The 18,558-nt window shown below is 54.5% G+C and overlaps 2 protein-coding genes across 2 annotated transcripts in view; both read left to right on the top strand.

Moving 5' to 3' along the window:
- Positions 1-18,558, top strand: part of RPL27A (ribosomal protein L27a) — a 240,408-nt gene that overhangs the window by 160,207 nt on the left and 61,643 nt on the right. The window lies entirely within an intron of this gene.
- The window catches only part of PANX3 (pannexin 3), a 32,549-nt gene continuing 26,163 nt past the window's right edge, over positions 12,173-18,558 (top strand). Inside the window, exon 1 of the mRNA XM_075603159.1 lies at positions 12,173-12,944. Coding sequence (XP_075459274.1) covers positions 12,767-12,944 — 178 coding nt within the window. The 5' untranslated portion in view covers positions 12,173-12,766. The remainder of the gene's footprint in view (positions 12,945-18,558) is intronic.

The raw sequence follows: 18,558 nt of genomic DNA, 5'->3' as shown, positions 1-18,558 counted from the left end.
TATTATATTTTCGCTAGTTTATCAATATCTAATACAACGTGAATCAAAAAGGCAAAACAAACATTATGAAAACGTGTATATTTTGTTTAATCTGAAAATGTATTTCTTCAATTGATCCTATAATAAATTGGAATTTGTTTTCAACAAACAAAAACTTTTTTTCAGTCAAATCTATGTAACAAATATATTTGTATCTATTTAATTGCATCTCTTGTCTTAATATATAAAATCGAATGGTTAGTGAGGTTAGTGCTATCTGCGGTGAATCTGATTGGTCCGTGGCCACCCGGACTCTCATTGGCCAAGAGGTACGCCCCACTGTGAGGTACGCCCCACTGTGACACACACACACCCTCCCATAGTCAGCCTCCCACACGACTCTCATTGGTCAAAAGGTACAGTGACATCACTGACACACACCTCCTTCACTCTCACACACTTGCAGTGACACCATACGGCCAGAACCTCTGAGGACTCCTTGGTAAATTGACATATCACACTGTCACCCCCACACTCACCCCTGTCTACACACACACACAATCACTGTCATCCCACAAGTCTGAGTCATGCTGTCACCTGAGTTGTCACCTGTCACCCGTGTACACACACACTCACACTGTCACCCCCACACTCACACTCAACCCTGTACACACACACAGTGTCAATCCCCACAACTCAGACTCACGCTGTCACCCCGTGTAAACACACACACACACACATCACACACATTCACACTCACCCCTGTCAAACAACAACTCACAATCATGTCACCCCTGTCTACACAGTCACTCACACTCACCTCTGTCATCCCACAAACTCAGTAATGCTGTCACCCCTGTGTATACTGCTCTCTGTCATCACACAACTCAGTAATGCTGTCACCCCTGTGTATACACTGCTCTCAACCACAGTGTACACACAGCTCTCTGTCAACACACAACTGAGTAATGCTGTCACCCCTGTATATACACTGCTCTCACCACAGTGTATAACACTGCCATGGCCGCACATTACCTTAATTCTCCCTCCGCAACGGCCCGCACATTACCTTAATTGTCCCTCCGCAACGGCCCGCACACTCATGCTATGCCGTGGATTTTTGTAATTAAATTATCCCGATGGCCGCCACGCTTCTCCATCACCACACATGACCGTCACAAAACTGACGCCCATTAACTTAATTCTCCCTCCGCACGCACATTACCTTAAACACTCATGATACGGCGTGGCACTCCCTGTGCACATGGCCGTGCACAAAAAATATACCGCCACTCTCCGCAACTGCATGGCTTACAAGCACATGGCCGCCGCACACATTACACCGGCCGCCCGTCACTTTAAATACATTGCCGCCTCTCTGCACATGCCCTTCCCCCCTCGGCCGGCCGGCCACCCGGCCACACACACACACACACCTCTCCCCGCTCCAAATCACCTCTCCCCCGCTCCAAATCACCGCTCCCCCTCCCCAAATCACCGCTCCCCCTCCCCAGCGGCATCACCTATCCCCCTCCCCGCTGCAAATCACCTCTCCCCCTCCCCAGCGGCGCTCAAACTCACCTCTCCCCCATCCCCAGCGGCAATCACCTCTCCCCCCTCCCCAGCGGCGCTCAAACTCACCTCTCCCCCCTCCCCAGCGGCATCACCTCTCACCCCTCCCTGCTCCAAATCACCTCGCTTCCCGCAGCTGCCACGCGGCGCCTAAAATGGCGGGACCCCCTTCCTCCCTCGCGGCGCCGAGTCAGAAGATGGCGGCGCCCGGAAGTACAGGTAGGTGTCGCTCCCCCACCTCCGGCGCCAAACGGAACTGAGAAAGGGCGCATCAACTGAGACACGTGTGTGTGTGTGTGTGTGTGTGTGTGTGTGTGTGTGTGTGTGTGTGTGTGTGTGTGTGTGTGTGTGTCACTGTCCACTGCCCCCCCTCTTGTCCACTGCCCCCCCTCCTGTCCACTGCCCCCCCCCTCCTGTCCACTGCCCCCCCCTCCTGTCCACTGCCCCCCCCTCCTGTCCCACTGCCCCCCCCCCTCCTGTCCACTGCCCCCCCCCCTCCTGTCCACTGCCCCCCACCCCTCCTGTCCACTGCCCCCCCCCCCTCCTGTCCACTGCCCCCCCCTCCTGTCCACTTGCCCCCCCCCTCCTGTCCACCGCCCCCCCCTCCTGTCCACCCGGCCCCCCCTCCACTGTCCACCGCGCCCCCCCCCTCCTGTCCACCGCCCCCCCCCCTCCTGTCCACCGCCCCCCCCTCCTGTCCACCGCCCCCCCCTCCTGTTCACTCGCCCCCCCCCTCCTGTCCACCGCCCCCCCCCTCCTGTCCACCGCCCCCCCCCTCCTGTCCACCGCCCCCCCCCTCCTGTCCACCGCCCCCCCCCTCCTGTCCACCGTCCCCCCCCCTCCTGTCCACCGCCCCCCCCCTCCTGTCCACCGCCCCCCCTCCTGTCCACCTCCCCCCCTCCTGTCCACCCCCCCGTCCCTCCTGTCCATTACCCCCCCGTCCCTCCTGTCCACTGTCCGTCCCTCCTGTCCACTGTCCATCCCCCCCCCCCTCCTGTCCACTGCCCCCCCCTCCTGTCCACCGCCCCCCCCCCCTCCTGTCCACCGCCCCCCCCTCCTGTCCACCGCCCTCCTGTCCCTCTCCACCGCCCCCCCCTCCTGTCCACCGCCCCCCCTCCTGTCCACCTCCCCCCCTCCTGTCCACCCCCGTCCCTCCTGTCCATTACCCCCCCGTCCCTCCTGTCCACTGTCCGTCCCTCCTGTCCACTGTCCATCCCCCCCCCCCCTCCTGTCCACTGTCCCCCCCTCCTGTCCACTGTCCGTCCCCCCCCCTCCTGTCCACTGTTCGTCCCTCCCCTCTGGGGAACACGGAGGGAGAGAGAAGGGAGCGGGAAATTTTACTCACGGGCAACGCCAGGTCTCTCTCCCCCTCGCCGCTACAACTCACCTCTCTCCCTCCCCGCCGCCGCTCCAACTGGAACAGATGGCGGCGGCCGGAAGGACCCCCTTCCTCCCTCGCGGCGCCCAGTGAGAAGATGGCGGCGCACGGAAGTACAGGTAGGTGTCGCGTGTGTCACTTCCCCACCCCCCCACTTCACCCCCCCCCTACCCACCCCCCCCTCCAGCTTCCCAGAGCACTCTCTCTACGGCTCAACATCCCCAAGGAGCAGGAGGAGGGCGGCAGGGACTTAATGCTGCTAGGTGAGGAAATGCAGGGGGAGGAATCCATGCCTTTGAGGTGCCCCCCCCCCCTGCCTTTGACGCCACCCTCCCCTCTCCCTTTGACGCCCCCCCCCCTCCCTTTGACGCCCCCCCCTCCCTTTGACGCCCCCCCCTGCCTTTGACGCCCCCCCCCCCCCCTGCCTTTTGACGCCCCCCCCCTGCCTCCGGCCAACGCCGGGTATACACACACACCTCTCCTCCCCCCCATCACACTCACCTCCCTCTCCGGCGCTGACTCCCCTCCCCGCCCCCCTCCCCCTGCCTTTCACGCCCCCCCTCCCTGCCTCCGGCCAACGCCGGGTATACACACACACCCTCCTACACCCCCATCACACTCACCTCCCTCCCCGCCGCTCATTCACCTCCCTGGCGCTGACCCACCTCCCCTCCCAGGCCGCTGACCCACCTCCCCTCCCCGCCGCTGACTCACTTCCCCTCCCCTGACTCCCCTCCCTGGTGCTCCCCTCCCCGGCGCTCCACTCAATCACCTCCAACACACTGACTGACACACACACACGCTGACTGACGCACACACGCACACTAACTGACGCCGCCAGCACACACACTGACTGACACACACACACTGACTGACACACACACACACACTGACTGACACACACACACACACACACCTGACTGACACACACACACACTGACTGACACACCCACAACACTGGCTCACCACACACACTGGCTCACACACACACCACACTAACTGACTGTGCGCGACCACACACACACACTGACTGACACACACACTGACTGACACATGACACACACACTGACTGACACACACACCGACCTGACACACACACCGACTGACACACACACCGACTGACACACACACCGACTGACGCACACACCGACTGACCCACACCGACTGGCGCACACACCCTCCCCTGACTCCCCTCCCTGGTGCTCCCCTCCCCGGCGCTCCACTCACATCACCTCCAACACACTGACTGACACACACACACGCTGACTGACGCACACACGCACACTAACTGACGCGCGCACACACACTGACTGACACACACACACCACACACACCGACTGACACACACACACACACACCGACTCACACACACACACACACACCCCACCGACTGACACACACACACACACACCGACTCACACACACACACAACCCACACACCGACTGACACACACACACACCCCGACTGACACACACACACACACACCACCGACGACTGACACACACACACACACACCGACTGACACACACACACACACACACCAACCCTGACACACACACACACACACACCGACTGACACACACACACACACCACACACACACACCGACTGACACACACACACACACCAACTGACACACACACACACACCGACTGACACACACAACACACACACCGACTGACCACACACACACACACCGCCACTGACACCACACACACACTCCGACTGACACACACACACACACCCCACCCACACCCCCCACACTACCTGACTGCCCGCACGCGCACCACACACACACTGACTGACGCGCACCACAAACCCTGACTGACGCACACACTGACTGAGGCACACACACACGCACACACTGACTGTGTGTGCGTCAGTCAGTCTGTGTTGTGTTGTGTTTCTGCCTCTTCTGCTCCTCAGACTCACTGACTGCGCGCGCAAACACACAGTGACTGACGCACCACACGCTACATGAAGCTGTAAAGGAGGGGGGGGTGACTGGATTGATGTGAATGGGGGACAAACAGAGAGAGGGGGAGGAGAGAGAGAGGAACGGGAACATTACATCACGGGCAACGCCGGGTCTCTCAGCTAGTCAGTCGGTGTGTGTGTGTGTGTGTGTGAGTCGGGTGTGTGTGGTGTGTGTGTGTCAGTCGGTGTGTGTGTGTGTGTGTCAGTCAGTGTGTGTGTCGCAGCGCGGTCAGTTAGTGTGCGTGTGTGCGTCAGTCAGCGTGTGTGTGTGTCAGTCAGTGTGTTGGAGGTGATGTGAGTGGAGCGCCGGGGAGGGGAGCACCAGGGAGGGGAGTCAGGGGAGGGTGTGTGCGCCAGTCGGTGTGTGTGCGTCAGTCGGTGTGTGCGTCAGTCGGTGTGTGTGTCAGTCGGTGTGTGTGTCAGTCGGTGTGTGTGTCAGTCGGTGTGTGTGTCAGTCAGTGTGTGTGTCAGTCAGTGTGTGTGTCAGTCAGTGTGGTGTGTGTGTGTGCGCCACGTCAGTTAGTGTGTGTGTGAGTGTGTGAGCCAGTGTGTGTGTAGCAGTGTGTGTGTGTCAGTCAGTGTGTGTGTGTGTGTCAGTCAGTGTGTGTGTGTGTGTCAGTCAGTGTGTGTGTGTGTGTGTCAGTCAGTGTGTGTGTGTCTGAGTCAGTGTGTGTGCAGCGCGTCAGTTAGTGTGCGTGTGTGCGTCAGTCAGCGTGTGTGTGTGTCAGTCAGTGTGTTGGAGGTGATGTGAGTGGAGCGCCGGGGAGGTGATGTGAGTGGAGCGCCGGGGAGGGGAGCACCAGGGAGGGGAGTCAGGGGAGGGGAAGTGAGTCAGCGGCGGGGAGGGGAGGTGGGTCAGCGGCTGGGAGGGGAGGTGGGTCAGCGCCAGGGAGGTGAATGAGCGGCGGGGAGGGAGGTGAGTGTGATGGGGGTGTAGGAGGTGTGTGTGTATACCCGGCGTTGGCCGGAGGCAGGGAGGGGGGGCGTGAAAGGCAGGGGGAGGGGGGCGGGGAGGGGAGTCAGCGCCGGAGAGGGAGGTGAGTGTGATGGGGGGGAGGAGAGGTGTGTGTGTATACCCGGCGTTGGCCGGAGGCAGGGGGGGGCGTCAAAGGCAGGGGGGGGGGGCGTCAAAGGCAGGGGGGGGGCGTCAAAGGGAGGGGGGGGGCGTCAAAGGGAGGGGGGGGCGTCAAAGGGAGAGGGGAGGGTGGCGTCAAAGGCAGGGGGGGGGCACCTCAAAGGCATGGATTCCTCCCCCTGCATTTCCTCACCTAGCAGCATTAAGTCCCTGCCGCCCTCCTCCTGCTCCTTGGGGATGTTGAGCCGTAGAGAGAGTGCTCTGGGAAGTGGAGGGGGGGGTGGGTAGGGGGGGGTGAAGTGGGGGGGTGGGGAAGTGACACACGCGACACCTACCTGTACTTCCGTGCGCCGCCATCTTCTCACTGGGCGCCGCGAGGGAGGAAGGGGGTCCTTCCGGCCGCCGCCATCTGTTCCAGTTGGAGCGGCGGCGGGGAGGGAGAGAGGTGAGTTGTAGCGGCGAGGGGGAGAGAGACCTGGCGTTGCCCGTGAGTAAAATTTCCCGCTCCCTTCTCTCTCCCTCTGTGTTCCCCAGAGGGGAGGGACGAACAGTGGACAGGAGGGGGGGGACGGACAGTGGACAGGAGGGGGGGGACAGTGGACAGGATGGGGGGACAGTGGACAGGAGGGGGGGGGGGGATGGACAGTGGACAGGAGGGACGGACAGTGGACAGGAGGGACGGGGGGGTAATGGACAGGAGGGACGGGGGGTGGACAGGAGGGGGGGAGGTGGACAGGAGGGGGGGCGGTGGACAGGAGGGGGGGGCGGTGGACAGGAGGGGGGGGACGGTGGACAGGAGGGGGGGGGCGGTGGACAGGAGGGGGGGGCGGTGGACAGGAGGGGGGGGGCGGTGGACAGGAGGGGGGGGCGGTGGACAGGAGGGGGGGGCGGTGAACAGGAGGGGGGGCGGTGGACAGGAGGGGGGGGCGGTGGACAGGAGGGGGGGGGCGGTGGACAGGAGGGGGGGGGCGCGGTGGACAGGAGGGGGGGGCGCGGTGGACAGGAGGGGGGGGGCAGTGGACAGGAGGGGGGGGCAGTGGACAGGAGGGGGGGGGCAGTGGACAGGAGGGGGGGGGCAGTGGACAGGAGGGGGGGGGCAGTGGACAGGAGGGGGGGCAGTGGACAGGAGGGGGGGGCAGTGGACAGGAGGGGGGGGCAGTGGACAGGAGGGGGGGGCAGTGGACAGTGACACACACACACACACACACACACACACACACACACACGTGTCTCAGTTGATGCGCCCTTTCTCAGTTCCGTTTGGCGCCGGAGGTGGGGGAGCGACACCTACCTGTACTTCCGGGCGCCGCCATCTTCTGACTCGGCGCCGCGAGGGAGGAAGGGGGTCCGCCATTTTAGGCGCCGCGTGGCAGCTGCGGGAAGCGAGGTGATTTGGAGCAGGGAGGGGTGAGAGGTGATGCCGCTGGGGAGGGGGAGAGGTGAGTTTGAGCGCCGCTGGGGAGGGGGAGAGGTGATGCCGCTGGGGAGGGGGAGAGGTGAGTTTGAGCGCCGCTGGGGAGGGGGAGAGGTGATTTGCAGCGGGGAGGGGGATAGGTGATGCCGCTGGGGAGGGGGAGCGGTGATTTGGGGAGGGGGAGCGGTGATTTGGAGCGGGGAGAGGTGATTTGGAGCGGGGAGAGGTGTGTGTGTGTGTGTGGCCGGGTGGCCGGCCGGCCGAGGGGGAAGGGCATGTGCAGAGAGGCGGCAATGTATTTAAAGTGACGGGCGGCCGGTGTAATGTGTGCGGCGGCCATGTGCTTGTAAGCCATGCAGTTGCGGAGAGTGGCGGTATATTTTTTGTGCACGGCCATGTGCACAGGGAGTGCCACGCCGTATCATGAGTGTTTAAGGTAATGTGCGTGCGGAGGGAGAATTAAGTTAATGGGCGTCAGTTTTGTGACGGTCATGTGTGGTGATGGAGAAGCGTGGCGGCCATCGGGATAATTTAATTACAAAAATCCACGGCATAGCATGAGTGTGCGGGCCGTTGCGGAGGGACAATTAAGGTAATGTGCGGGCCGTTGCGGAGGGAGAATTAAGGTAATGTGCGGCCATGGCAGTGTATACACTGTGGTGAGAGCAGTGTATATACAGGGGTGACAGCATTACTCAGTTGTGTGTTGACAGAGAGCTGTGTGTACACTGTGGTGAGAGCAGTGTATACACAGGGGTGACAGCATTACTGAGTTGTGTGATGACAGAGAGCAGTATACACAGGGGTGACAGCATTACTGAGTTGTGGGATGACAGAGGTGAGTGTGAGTGACTGTGTAGACAGGGGTGACATGATTGTGAGTTGTTGTTTGACAGGGGTGAGTGTGAATGTGTGTGATGTGTGTGTGTGTGTGTGTTACACGGGGTGACAGCGTGAGTCTGAGTTGTGGGATGACACTGTGTGTGTGTACAGGGTTGAGTGTGAGTGTGGGGGTGACAGTGTGAGTGTGTGTGTACACGGGTGACAGGTGACAACTCAGGTGACAGCATGACTCAGACTTGTGGGATGACAGTGATTGTGTGTGTGTGTAGACAGGGGTGAGTGTGGGGGTGACAGTGTGATATGTCAATTTACCAAGGAGTCCTCAGAGGTTCTGGCCGTATGGTGTCACTGCAAGTGTGTGAGAGTGAAGGAGGTGTGTGTCAGTGATGTCACTGTACCTTTTGACCAATGAGAGTCGTGTGGGAGGCTGACTATGGGAGGGTGTGTGTGTGTCACAGTGGGGCGTACCTCACAGTGGGGCGTACCTCTTGGCCAATGAGAGTCCGGGTGGCCACGGACCAATCAGATTCACCGCAGATAGCACTAACCTCACTAACCATTCGATTTTATATATTAAGATTTGAGTTTTAATGACAGGAGTTTTGATTTTGCTTACAAATCTTACTATAAGTCCAATGTATTTTTTATTTTTTTATTATTACGGCGGACAATTACATTAACACTTTAACTCAGATTGCGCCGTAGATCAGTGTCACAGAGGGGGGAGAGAAAGAGATATTCAATTTAGTAGTGTCTCCAGTTGTGTATATAGCCCCTCAAACCTTCCTCAAAATAAATTATGGAGTCTGCTGAAAAAGAAGCACGTCTGAGGTACCCAGCAGGGAGATATGCTAATGATATTCAAAGTATATTTAAATGAGTGCCATCCAACACTTCCTAAAAGGCTTTCCATACCTACTACATAGAGCTTATAAACTCTAAGTCACCAACCTAATGACTGGAGCAGTGTACTGGTATCAGACTCAACAGGACTAGAACCCACAACTGTCTTGGAAGACCAGAACTTAACACCAGGATCAAGGCACAAATAGGATAAAGCAGTTCAATAAAGAGTTTTAAAACCAACCAGAGCCAGCAAGCACAACCCAAAAAAACTGATCAAAGCTATACTCACTAAAAGAGGGGCATACTGTATGGGGGGAATCCTATTGTGCTAGATGCTTACCCAGTGTTAGGAATGTGAGCACACAGCGCCACAGGCGGAGCTCAAGGCTCTCTCCTTACACTGCTCAGACCCTTCCGCTACAACCACGCAAACCCCCTTCAGCTGCATCACTTACCCCTCGGCATGGTAGGATGCTCCACGAGGTACTTCCTCCATGCTCTACACCGCAGCCGTCGGTGCGGAATCGTCGCTCCGCATGCACCCCACGTTGCTTCCTCTCATGCGCACGTCGGACTTACAGCACACACACAACAGCCCCTGAACTTATCTCCGCTCAGGCTCCGCCCCCAAACACCGCACGGTTACAATCTGGCTCTTGCTGAGTGTCACCTGGGCTCTAGGAACAGCAGCCAATGCACTGAAGCTCCCTGGGCTCCTCCAGGCATGCACCTCTCCTGGTTGGCTGTTCCAGCTTTATATACCCTCTCAATTCTGTGCTTCCTCGCTCGTCATAGTTTTTGTATGGGTGATTCACAGTGCTTGTTCTTTGATTCTCTCGGTTTTGACGTGGCTTGGCAGACTTCCCCCTTTGGCTCTCGACTTTGGATTGTTCCTGTTTACGTACCTTCTGACTCCCTTCAACCACGGCTCCCACCTCGATCCTTCCGTACTTTTCCTACCCCTGATCTCGGCAATGGCAACGACCATTCTTCTGGAAAAAACGGTACCGGCAAGTATTCACACAATACTCCCCATCTGGCCTGGCACCATCTAATACCACAACCCGGACACGTCCCTCGCTCTGTCGGTGTGTGTATCGGCGTAACACCCAGGGTGTGCTTCCATATTCCGTTGATGGTAGGGATCATCCAGAACGCTCTAGTACAGGGGGGCGCAAACTTTTTTCCCTGCGCCCCCCTGACGGCTGTCCCCTCGCTCCCGCGCCCCCCCCAACCCCAACTTACCCGCGCTCCGGCGTAATGACGTCACGTTGCCATAGCAACGTGACGTCACATGACCTCGCAGCGTCATTTTGACGCCGCGTTGCCATGGCGACGCCGGGAGGAAGCCGCCGGAGCCACGGGTAAGTATGGTTTACAGAGGCCCTGCAGCTCCCCCGGCACTTAATTTAAGTGCCTTCGGGAAGCGCGCGGGGCCTCTGTAAACCCCGCGCCCCCCGTCGGCAGTCTCGCGCCCCCCCCTGGGGGTCGCGCCCCACAGATTGCGCACCGCTGCTCTAGTACACTTTGTGGGAGAGTACTTTCAAATCTCCCGTTTAAAATTCCTGTTCTCTGCTTCTCTGACAATACACTGTCCGTAACACAATATTACGTTTGAATTTCCTGCTTGGTTAGGCTCCCAACCTCATTTTCAGGTGTCTCTGGCAGAGCCTCAGAGTACACCGCTTAGTTGACCTCCAAGTCAGGATCAGAATGAGCTATGGAACGCTGATCGGATTCCCCCAACATAAAGTCCCTGCTGCCATAGGAAATCAAGGTAGATGGCCTGGTAACCAATCACAGCGCGGATACTGCTCAGGAACCAATCAGGACAAGAGGTCTCGCCCACATTGGCCAATCAGGGTTGGGGGCAGGGTGGAAAGAGTTGAAGGGCTTTGGAGTGAAATACAAATGGGCCAATCGAAGTACCGCCTTCCAGATGCAGCTTGGCAATGGCTTCCCCAGTCAGCAGGATATCCCCTGCTGGGCTGAGCCGATCTGGCTGGGAGAAAAAACAAATGCTCTGCTTTTCGGGCAGACATAGACACAATCTGACAACACTTTTACTGCAAAGTCCACCCTGAACTCATAACCTGAGAATCTCCACTGGTTAGCACTCCGGGAAAGGCAAAAGACATACAAATTTTTTATTGTCATACAATACATTCATTGCAGGTACAATACACAGGTTGAAGAGCTGACAATGTAAAACCTGAAACAAGGTTCAGAAGGTAACCAGCTGGGCATAATACCTTTATTTATGGCCTGGTTACCCCTTCACCATCACATCGTAGCTGGGATTTCAAGACGATTTTAGTTCCAGGACGTTTGGAGCCAAGTCCCGGTCAAGGTAAAACTCTGTTTTAGATTGCACAGCAGCTAGGAAAGTCTAGTTTTTAACCCCAGTTCCCAAGTAAGTGTGTCTTTTCCTCTGTAGGTTGTGAATCATTGTGTGTATGCCTATTTATGCAAAAAAATCACCATTTATTTCACTTTACCTGTTTTGCTCAATGTATGATCCTGGCAAAAAGGTGTAAATGCCTGGTCTCCCGTGACAGTCATCCAATGGGAATCTATAATGCTTTGAAGCTTTCTACAGGTCAGTGGAAATGAGGTTTGCATGGCAACCATATTGATTTCCCAAAAGGTATGATAAATACTGGCACATATAAGGTAAATATCTTAAGAATCAGGGGGGAGATCATTCGAGGTAAAAAATAGTGTGGGTCAGCTCCAGGGACCCCCCCCCCCCTTGTTACCATTCTGTAAAACAAAAAAATAAAGTAGGGTGAATTGCTGCATTAATGTCCTGAAAATGCCAATATATTGAGTATGAATATTTCTTAACCCCAGGGGGTCCTGCTAGAGCAGAGATGCTGCCCTTAACCTCCCAAGCCATACCTTTATTAAAAACTTGTTGAGCATCATGGAGTGATGTTTAATACATGTGTGTGCTCAAATTAGCTCAATACTGTAATGTTCACTGATACACGATTTAAACATACATCTTAAAATGTAATTTAGGAAAAATAGAAACCTGCAGTTAAACATATTTTGCAGTGGATAATTTTAACTTGTTTTCACCACATCATTTAAAAAAACGTACTTGGAACTTACTCAAGCATACAATCCTTTACCACGAGCAATCATTTAAATGGATGCATGATGTCTGTCCACATGCATAATTAAAAGGAGTATTAAACCATTCCTCTATTTATAGAGAACTACCAGAGACAATCCCACCCTATAATTACAGTGTTTCTCATATAAATATGCCAGTACACTATAGACCTGCATAGAACCTCAAATATTCTGTCTTCAATTTAGGTTTTACTGGAAACAACATATTAGTAATATTGTGGTTTGTAAATTGTGTGGTATCAATAAATGTGGCCATTTCGATCTATTCTTGTATGCACCATTTTATTGAATCCTTCAATTTTACTGTATGAAAGATTTTAAAAATAACGAAACAACACTTTAGTATTTAAATTGTCAATGAACCAGTTACATGCTGTTTCACTGGGGCAGATGTGTTAGTCACAGTCATACAAGACAACTTCAATAGTTCTTGCTACTGAGGAAGCTACGGGTAACAGCTCATATTAAACCGATATATTGACCTGTTCTAGTGCTATTTAAAAAATATATTTTGTTGTTCCTTGGTTTTATTGAAAAGAATATGTCTATTGCAAACAAAGTCGCAGAGTACATGCTTTCAGATGCGTTGCTTCCAGATAACTTTACAAACAAGAAAGGTCTTCGATTGGAACTACCTATTGATCGTTTTATTAAGCTGGTTTCTGTTGGGCTCCCATTACTGCTGGTCTCCTTTGCATTTGCTCAAGAAATTTCTGCTGGTAAGTAAGATATAACTTAGATTTTATTAAAGCAAACCATTTTTAACACAATGAAAATGTTTAAATAAATATAACAAACGAAATAACTCTTGAATAATTATGTTGTGTTGCACTCCAATTCTGCAAGTATTTCCCAGTTAACATGACATATTGGCTTAATTTTTAAAAGATGCTAGTGATTGTATTGGTAGCAGAAAGAGTACGATACTGTACCTTGTAGGTTGTGATTTATTTTAATAGATCAACATACAGTATCAATTGTACAAGCATTTATCATGCATAAGCTTTCAAGGCTGCAGTGGTCTCTTCATCTGATTTATTAATTCTTATGTGGGCAAATCATAAACTCATATTGCTTGTTTTGTGATATTTGTGCAAAACTGGGCCAACAAATTGCAAAGTTTTACTGCAGGAAACCTGCATTTTAAAAAAAAAATTACATTTATTGCAGTTTTTCTGCCCCACTTTTGCTGCCAGAAGACTTTGTTAAAAGACACCTGTCATGTTTAAAGTTGATCTTTAGGGCCAACATTTGAAATGCTTTTTAATTTTGAACATTGAAAATAGCTTTACCTTTAATTTGCCATGGATATATTAACTTTGCAAATGATTAGGTTTGTTGGAGGGTGGGGTGGGGTGATAGGGGTAGTTGACCAGAGGAGGCTGATTTAGTTTCTAGTACAGCATTGCGACGCAACCCCTAAAGTGTCCAAGGGGGTTGGCAGTGTAGTTGTTTCTATGGTATACATTGGTAGCTACAGGCATCATAGGGTGTTAATGTCATTTCTATCATAGAATTCTGTAATAATACATATTACAGAACCCTATAGTATAAATATTATTAATGCGATAGTAAGGTCGCGTTCATTGACTACAGGTAAAATATCGCACTCTGTCAATTCTTAACGCAATCTTGATGATTTCCATCATAAAATTGCGTTAATAAGACGTGGTATTATTTTTTTTACTGGGTGCAATATATTAACTCTGTTTTAACAGAGTAAACACACCCGAGGTACCTAGGAAATAAGCCTATGTACATATTAAAATAAGCACTTTGTCTCTCTCCACAAAGTCTTATTTCAGGGGTCTGGGTCTCTCTCTCGCCAGCAGAACCCTTATTTCAATGTCTTGATCGCTCTCTAGCCAGCAATAGTCTGCCGGGTCTGGTTCTCAATGTTGGGAAATTCCTGCAACATCGCAAATTGATTTAACCTTTTTTTTTTTTGGTCTTGTAAACTTAGCAATAGCTCACTAAATGAGGACATTCTAAAAACTTTTGCAAAAACAGCTGGGACAGTTTCGCACATCTTTAGTTCCATATAATATCAATGTCAGAATTGGGGAAAAGAAACTTCACTCGATTTCAATTAAAACGTATGTTGTTTGATACATCTGGTGCATTATTTTTGCACTAGTTTTGCCCAGAGTTTGCAGCTGGAGTTTGAGAAATTACCTCAATAGAGGTATGATCTGTAATATTGAGTCTTTAATATAAACATGGCATTTAAAATTTAAAAAAAAATGGACAAAAGCCTTATACTGGAACAAAACTTTATGGGGCATATCAAAGTCTCCTAGCTGCAAATCAAGGGCAAAAAAATTGTGTAAAAGTACTCCACCTGATTTTCAATTGAAACCAGTCACATTTTTCTCCTAAAAGTATTTCTTGATAAATTCGGTGCAGCTTTAGCCCCCGCTTTGAAGCTGTGGGACGCTGATAAATGACCCCCATAGGGACTACACAAGCTGGAATTAGATTAGCATGGCCAGGGAAACTGCGAGAGATCTCCCCTCCCACAAATACCCAGGACCCACATACAGGTAAAAACAACAAACAAATAACGACAGAGGTACAAAGGCCGGTGCTTTTTATTTAGACATTACATAATTGGGTAAATCCACCCCCTGCCAGACTGCTTGCTCAACGGGTGAAAGGTCAAAGGTCCTTGAACCGATGACCCTCATGCCGGGCCCACATGACCCGGCCATTAGCACGAGTGGGCTCCAGGGAGTAACGTTTAAATGACCACTCGCCACTTTACCCAGCACAGGGCCCCTATGGCAAGGACAAGCCCTTACCCCCCAACTTCCACCACCAACGGGTCTATTTAACCCCCCTTAAACTAGACCCGTACTGCCATACCCGCAAGGACCCTCTCCAACCCTTCCTGCAACGCATTATTACACAAATACATACCGATGTCCACCAAGTGCACCCCGTTGGACTGCAATAAACTACACTAGCCCCCACACTGCACTACAAACTTCCCCATTGCCCTATTCACTTTTCCGCGCATACACTCAACCGCCCGTAGGACATGCACTCCCTCCACCCATCCCTATGGATTATATCAGACCATACGATCTGTATCCCTTGCCAAAACCCAAAGATATGAACCAAATCACACCTCATTGACTCGTTCAAGAAACACGCTCTTCCCCTTCCTCCCCAGCACGGGTACCTATGTTACCAGATCAGCCCTCCCACACAACTTGCTGCCTTGGCGCCAGCCACGTGGGAGCCCCGGACTGAAACGCAGCTCCAGACTGCACAAATTTCTGCCTCCCACTCCCGCCCCAGACCGTGTCATGCCTGCTCCCGTCGGCTGGAAGGGGAGCAGCCAGGGAGCACCAGGGAGGTAAGAGGGGAGCCTGGTCTCGCCCTCGCTTAGGACACGGAGCTGCTTGAGAGTCACAAACTGAAAAGTAAGAATAAAACCAACCCAGGAGCAAAGTACTCAGGTTTTGTGCAACAATATATTAAGCCTGACAATTAGAACCATCTGAAAAATGCAATCATAATCGTAGCGCTGTTTCCCCCACCGTATGGGGGATGTGGAGGCTACTGAGTGTATGTGGTGCTTTACCTGCTGCTCACAGGAGGCCTGAACCTCCGCTGCTAGGAGCCTGGGATGTACCTGGATCGGTGACAGTGCCTCAACCTGTGAGGAATCCTGACAGCGCCAGTTAACCCCTTCACAGGACCCAATGCAATACATACACACAGCGTATATAATAACAGGTTTACTGACATGCAAATGGTAACACATAACTCAGGCCTTACACGGCCTTACCCACATACCGTATCCCACTGTCCTACTACTTAGTCCACACCTCGGTGAGAGGGTCCCCAATGTACTGAGATGCCCTGGGCACCTACCCAACCTGGTGTCCACAGTAGCCAACCCACCCAGAAGTGTGTGAAGCAAAACTGATAGCGCGAGCTGCAACTGAGCCATCTCCCGCAAGCCGCAGTGTCTGGTAGCCAGGGCAACGGACCCGCGCGGCGTCATCCCCCCCACCCAGCAAAGGACAAGACTGATCAATGGGAGGGCTCCAAGTCATTAAGGGGCGTGCGCTGCTCCCCCATATGCATGCTGGGAAATGTCGTTTCCTTCCAGCTTTACATGTGGCAGAGGAGAAAAGAGCTCCACTGTGTTTCTGCTACCTCCAAAGAAAGCTCTTAGTCTGTCAGGAGGACCTCCACAGGTGAGACAACAGGAGGGGGAGAGGATGAGGAAGGAGGAGGAGAGGTGGTGGTGAAGGAGGAGGGTGGTGGTGGTGAGGAAGGAGGAGGAGTGGGGGGTGGTGAGGAAGGAGGAGGGGGTTGTGGTGAGAAAGGGGGGGTGGTGGTGAGGAAGGAGGAGTGGGGTGGTGGTGAGGAAGGAGGAGGAGTGGGGTGGTGGTGAGGAAGGAGGAGGAGTGGGGGGTTGGTGAGGAAGGAGGAGGAGTGGGGGGGTGGTGAGGAAGGAGGAGGAGGGGGTTGTGGTGAGAAAGGAGGGGTGTGGTGGTGAGGAAGGAGGAGGAGGGGGTTGTGGTGAGGGAGGAGGGGGTGTGGTGGTGAGGAAGGTGGAAGGGGGAGGTGGTGAGGAAGGAGGGAGAGTGATGGTGAGGAAGGAGGAGGAGGTGTGGTGAGAGAAGAGGGAGGGTGGTGGTGAGGAAGGAGGAGGGGGGGTGGTTAGGAAGGAGGAGGGGGGTGGTGGTGAGGAAGGAGGAGGGCGGGTGGTGGTGAGGAAGGTGGAGGGGGGGTGGTGAGGAAGGTGGAGGGGGGGTGGTGAGGAAGGTGGAGGGGGGGTGGTGAGGAAGGAGGAGGGGGTGGTGGTGAGGAAGGAGGAGGGGTGGTGGTGAGGAAGGAGGAAGGCGGGTGGTGAGGAAGGAGGGAGGGTGGTGGTGAGGAAGGAGGAGGGGGGGTGGTGAGGAAGGAGGAGGGGGGTGGTGAGGAAGGTAGAAGGGGGAGGTGGTGAGGAAGGTAGAAGGGGGAGGTGGTGAGGAAGGAGGAGGGGCGGGTGAGGAACGAGGAGGAGTGGTGGTGAGGAAGGAGGGGGTGGTGGTGAGGAAGGTGGAAGAGGGAGGTGGTGAGGAAAGAGGAGGGGGGGTGAGGAAGGAGGAGGGGTGATGGTGAGGAAGGAGGAGGTGAGGAAGGTGGAAGGGGAGGTGGTGAGGAGGAGGTGTGATGAGAAAGGAGAGGGAGGGTGGTGGTGAGGAAGGAGGAGGATGGTGGTGAGGAAGGAGGAGGGGGGGTGGTGAGGAAGGAGGAGGGGGTGGTGGTGAGGAAGGAGGAGGGGGGGTGGTGAGGAAGGAGGAGGAGTGGTGGTGAGGAATGAGGGGGTGTGGTGGTGAGGAAGGTGGAAGGGGAGGTGGTGAGGAAGGAGGAGGAGTGATGAGAGAAGAGGGAGGGTGGTGCTGAGGAAGGAGGGAGGTGGTGGTGAGGAAGGAGGAGGGAGGTAGTGGTGGTGAGGAAGGTGGAAGGGGGAGGTGGTGAGGAAGGAGGAGGAGGTGTGGTGAGAGAAGAGGGAGGGTGGTGGTGAGGAAGGAGGGAGGGTGGTGAGGAAGGAGGAGGTGTGATGAGAAAGGAGAGGGAGGGTGGTGGTGAGGAAGGAGGGGAATGGTGGTTAGGAAGGAGGAGGGAGGTGGTGGTTAGGAAGGAGGAGGGTGGGTGGTGGTGAGGAAGGAGGGGGTGTGGTGAGGAAGGAGGAGGGGGGGTGGTGAGGAAGGAGGAGGGGGGTGGTGAGGAAGGAGGAGGGGGGGTGGTGGTGAGGAAGGAGGAGGGGGTTGTGGTGAGAAAGGAGGAGGAGGGGGTTGTGGTGAGAAAGGAGGGGTGTGGTGGTGAGGAAGGAGGAGGAGTGGTGGTGAGGAAGGAGGAGTGGGGTGGTGGTGAGGAAGGAGGAGGAGGGGGTTGTGGTGAGAAAGGAGGAGGAGTGGTGGTGAGGAAGGAGGAGGAGTGGTGGTGAGGAAGGAGGAGGAGTGGTGGTGAGGAAGGAGGGTGTGTGGTGGTGAGGAAGGTGGAAGGGGGAGGTGTGATGAGACAGGAGAGGGAGGGTGGTGGTGAGGAAGGGGGGTGGTGGTTAGGAAGGAGGAGGGAGGTGGTGGTTAGGAAGGAGGAGGGCGGGTGGTGGTGAGGAAGGAGGAGGGGGTGGTGGTGAGGAATGAGGAGGGGGTGGTGGTGAGGAAGGAGGAGGGGGGGTTGTGGTGCGAAAGGAGGGTGTGGTGGTGAGGAAGGAGGGGTGTGGTGGTGAGGAAGGAGTGGTGTGGTGGTGAGGAAGGTGGAAGGGGGTGGTGAGGAAGGAGGAGGAGTGGGGTGGTGGTGAGGAAGGAGGAGTGGGGTGGGGGT

This window comes from Ascaphus truei, chromosome 6 (assembly GCF_040206685.1).
Source record: "Ascaphus truei isolate aAscTru1 chromosome 6, aAscTru1.hap1, whole genome shotgun sequence".
NCBI lineage: Eukaryota > Metazoa > Chordata > Amphibia > Anura > Ascaphidae > Ascaphus > Ascaphus truei.
The sequence above is the reverse complement of the archived record's forward strand: the minus strand, read 5'-3'. Positions and strand labels throughout refer to the sequence as shown.